Source organism: Anneissia japonica, unplaced genomic scaffold (assembly GCF_011630105.1).
Source record: "Anneissia japonica isolate Jap-2015-1 unplaced genomic scaffold, ASM1163010v1 scaffold141345_len1307_cov156, whole genome shotgun sequence".
NCBI classification, from domain to species: Eukaryota; Metazoa; Echinodermata; class Crinoidea; order Comatulida; family Comatulidae; genus Anneissia; species Anneissia japonica.
In genome coordinates, this window is record NW_022695352.1 from 1 (window position 1) to 1,307 (window position 1,307).

Below are 1,307 nucleotides of genomic sequence, written 5' to 3' on the forward strand. Positions count from 1 at the left end.
TATAAAACTGCTTTTATCGTAGCTTACAAGACCTAAATATTTAATCATGTAGCCTCACTCACATTTGATGAATAGTAGATATTCCATTCCTTGAGGGTGGGTGACACTGTTTCCCCGGGGGTGGGATGTGATCTCATAGGTTGAGGCTCTGGTCGATTTTCCATCACATTTTCAGGAGAATCTGGAACAATTATGAGGATTCGAATGTAATACACTTCGTTTTAGGTTTTAGTGTAAAGGATATTCTCGACGATATTAATTCCATTGTTAATAATATTATAATATTACGAACATTATCGTAATATAATAATATCAATTATTATTACTTTTATTATCATACAAGGGCGTATCCAGGATTATCATGTGTGTGGGGCTACGGTGTGTGCAAAAATTGTCCAACTGTGATATCGTGTAATCACCACGAATTCCCGGTGGCGTTGGGAGTGGGGGTGGGGCATGAACTGTGGGGATGAAGCTTAGGTATTTAGGGTCTGTATGTAAAGCATTTAATCAACCTTGTAATTATTGTATATATAGTATAGGCCTATATATATTATTCTTGAGTACATTCTCCACTGTCCCTTGACCTTTTCCGTACACACTCATCGAACCTCGTCTCCCGAATACAGGCCTGCAATACTATTGTAACTAATGAGTATTTTAATTGATTTTGTGAATCTGAACTTACTTGTCACGACAACCTTAAAACACCCTTGATCACTTGAAACTCTAGCAGTAAAAAAAACAAAAAAAAAAAACGAAACATTTAGGGCCTAAGTGTTCAAATGATAATGCGCTGTCCGATTTGATGATGAGTTACAGTAGGTCTATGTGTTACCGGTATGTGTTTATTGAGTATCAATTTTGATTTAATGGCAGGGTAATCAATTGAAGCGCCTGATTGGGCAAAACGTTAAATATAATAAATATCATATTATTGTCATAATTTCAAATGTATTTTTTAAATCAACGTAAAAATAATTATAATTTACCCATTGTTATCTGATGCATAATAACATACAGTTTCTTCGCCGACGTTTACTGGGGTCCAATTGAGATCGATGTAAAACCTCCTGGGGTCATCGGGTGATTGGTTCAAATCCGATCGGGTCATTCCAATAGGGGTGACAGTATCAATACTCTCAATTCTGGATACGTGAATGAAAGGATCGTATATCGAATACATTTAGTTGAGAAGCCAAGAGAATAATAATAAATAAAAATAATTTAATAATAACAATAATAATAATAATAATAATAATAATGTCAGCTGCCAACTAAGGGGCACGTATCCAACTCACAGAGCT

General features: G+C 35.2%; 1 protein-coding gene across 1 annotated transcript; it reads right to left on the reverse strand.

Annotated features, from left to right (window-relative positions):
* Positions 1 to 62: 62 nt before the first annotated feature.
* Positions 63 to 1,186, reverse strand: LOC117101471 (the record flags this gene model as incomplete). The annotated part of the gene is made up of 3 exons (XM_033241441.1): positions 993 to 1,186; positions 689 to 729; positions 63 to 181 (listed from the first exon to the last, which is right to left on the reverse strand). Coding segments are annotated over exons 1-3 (354 nt in total), but the record flags the coding sequence as incomplete, so codon positions are not given.
* Positions 1,187 to 1,307: the final 121 nt, after the last annotated feature.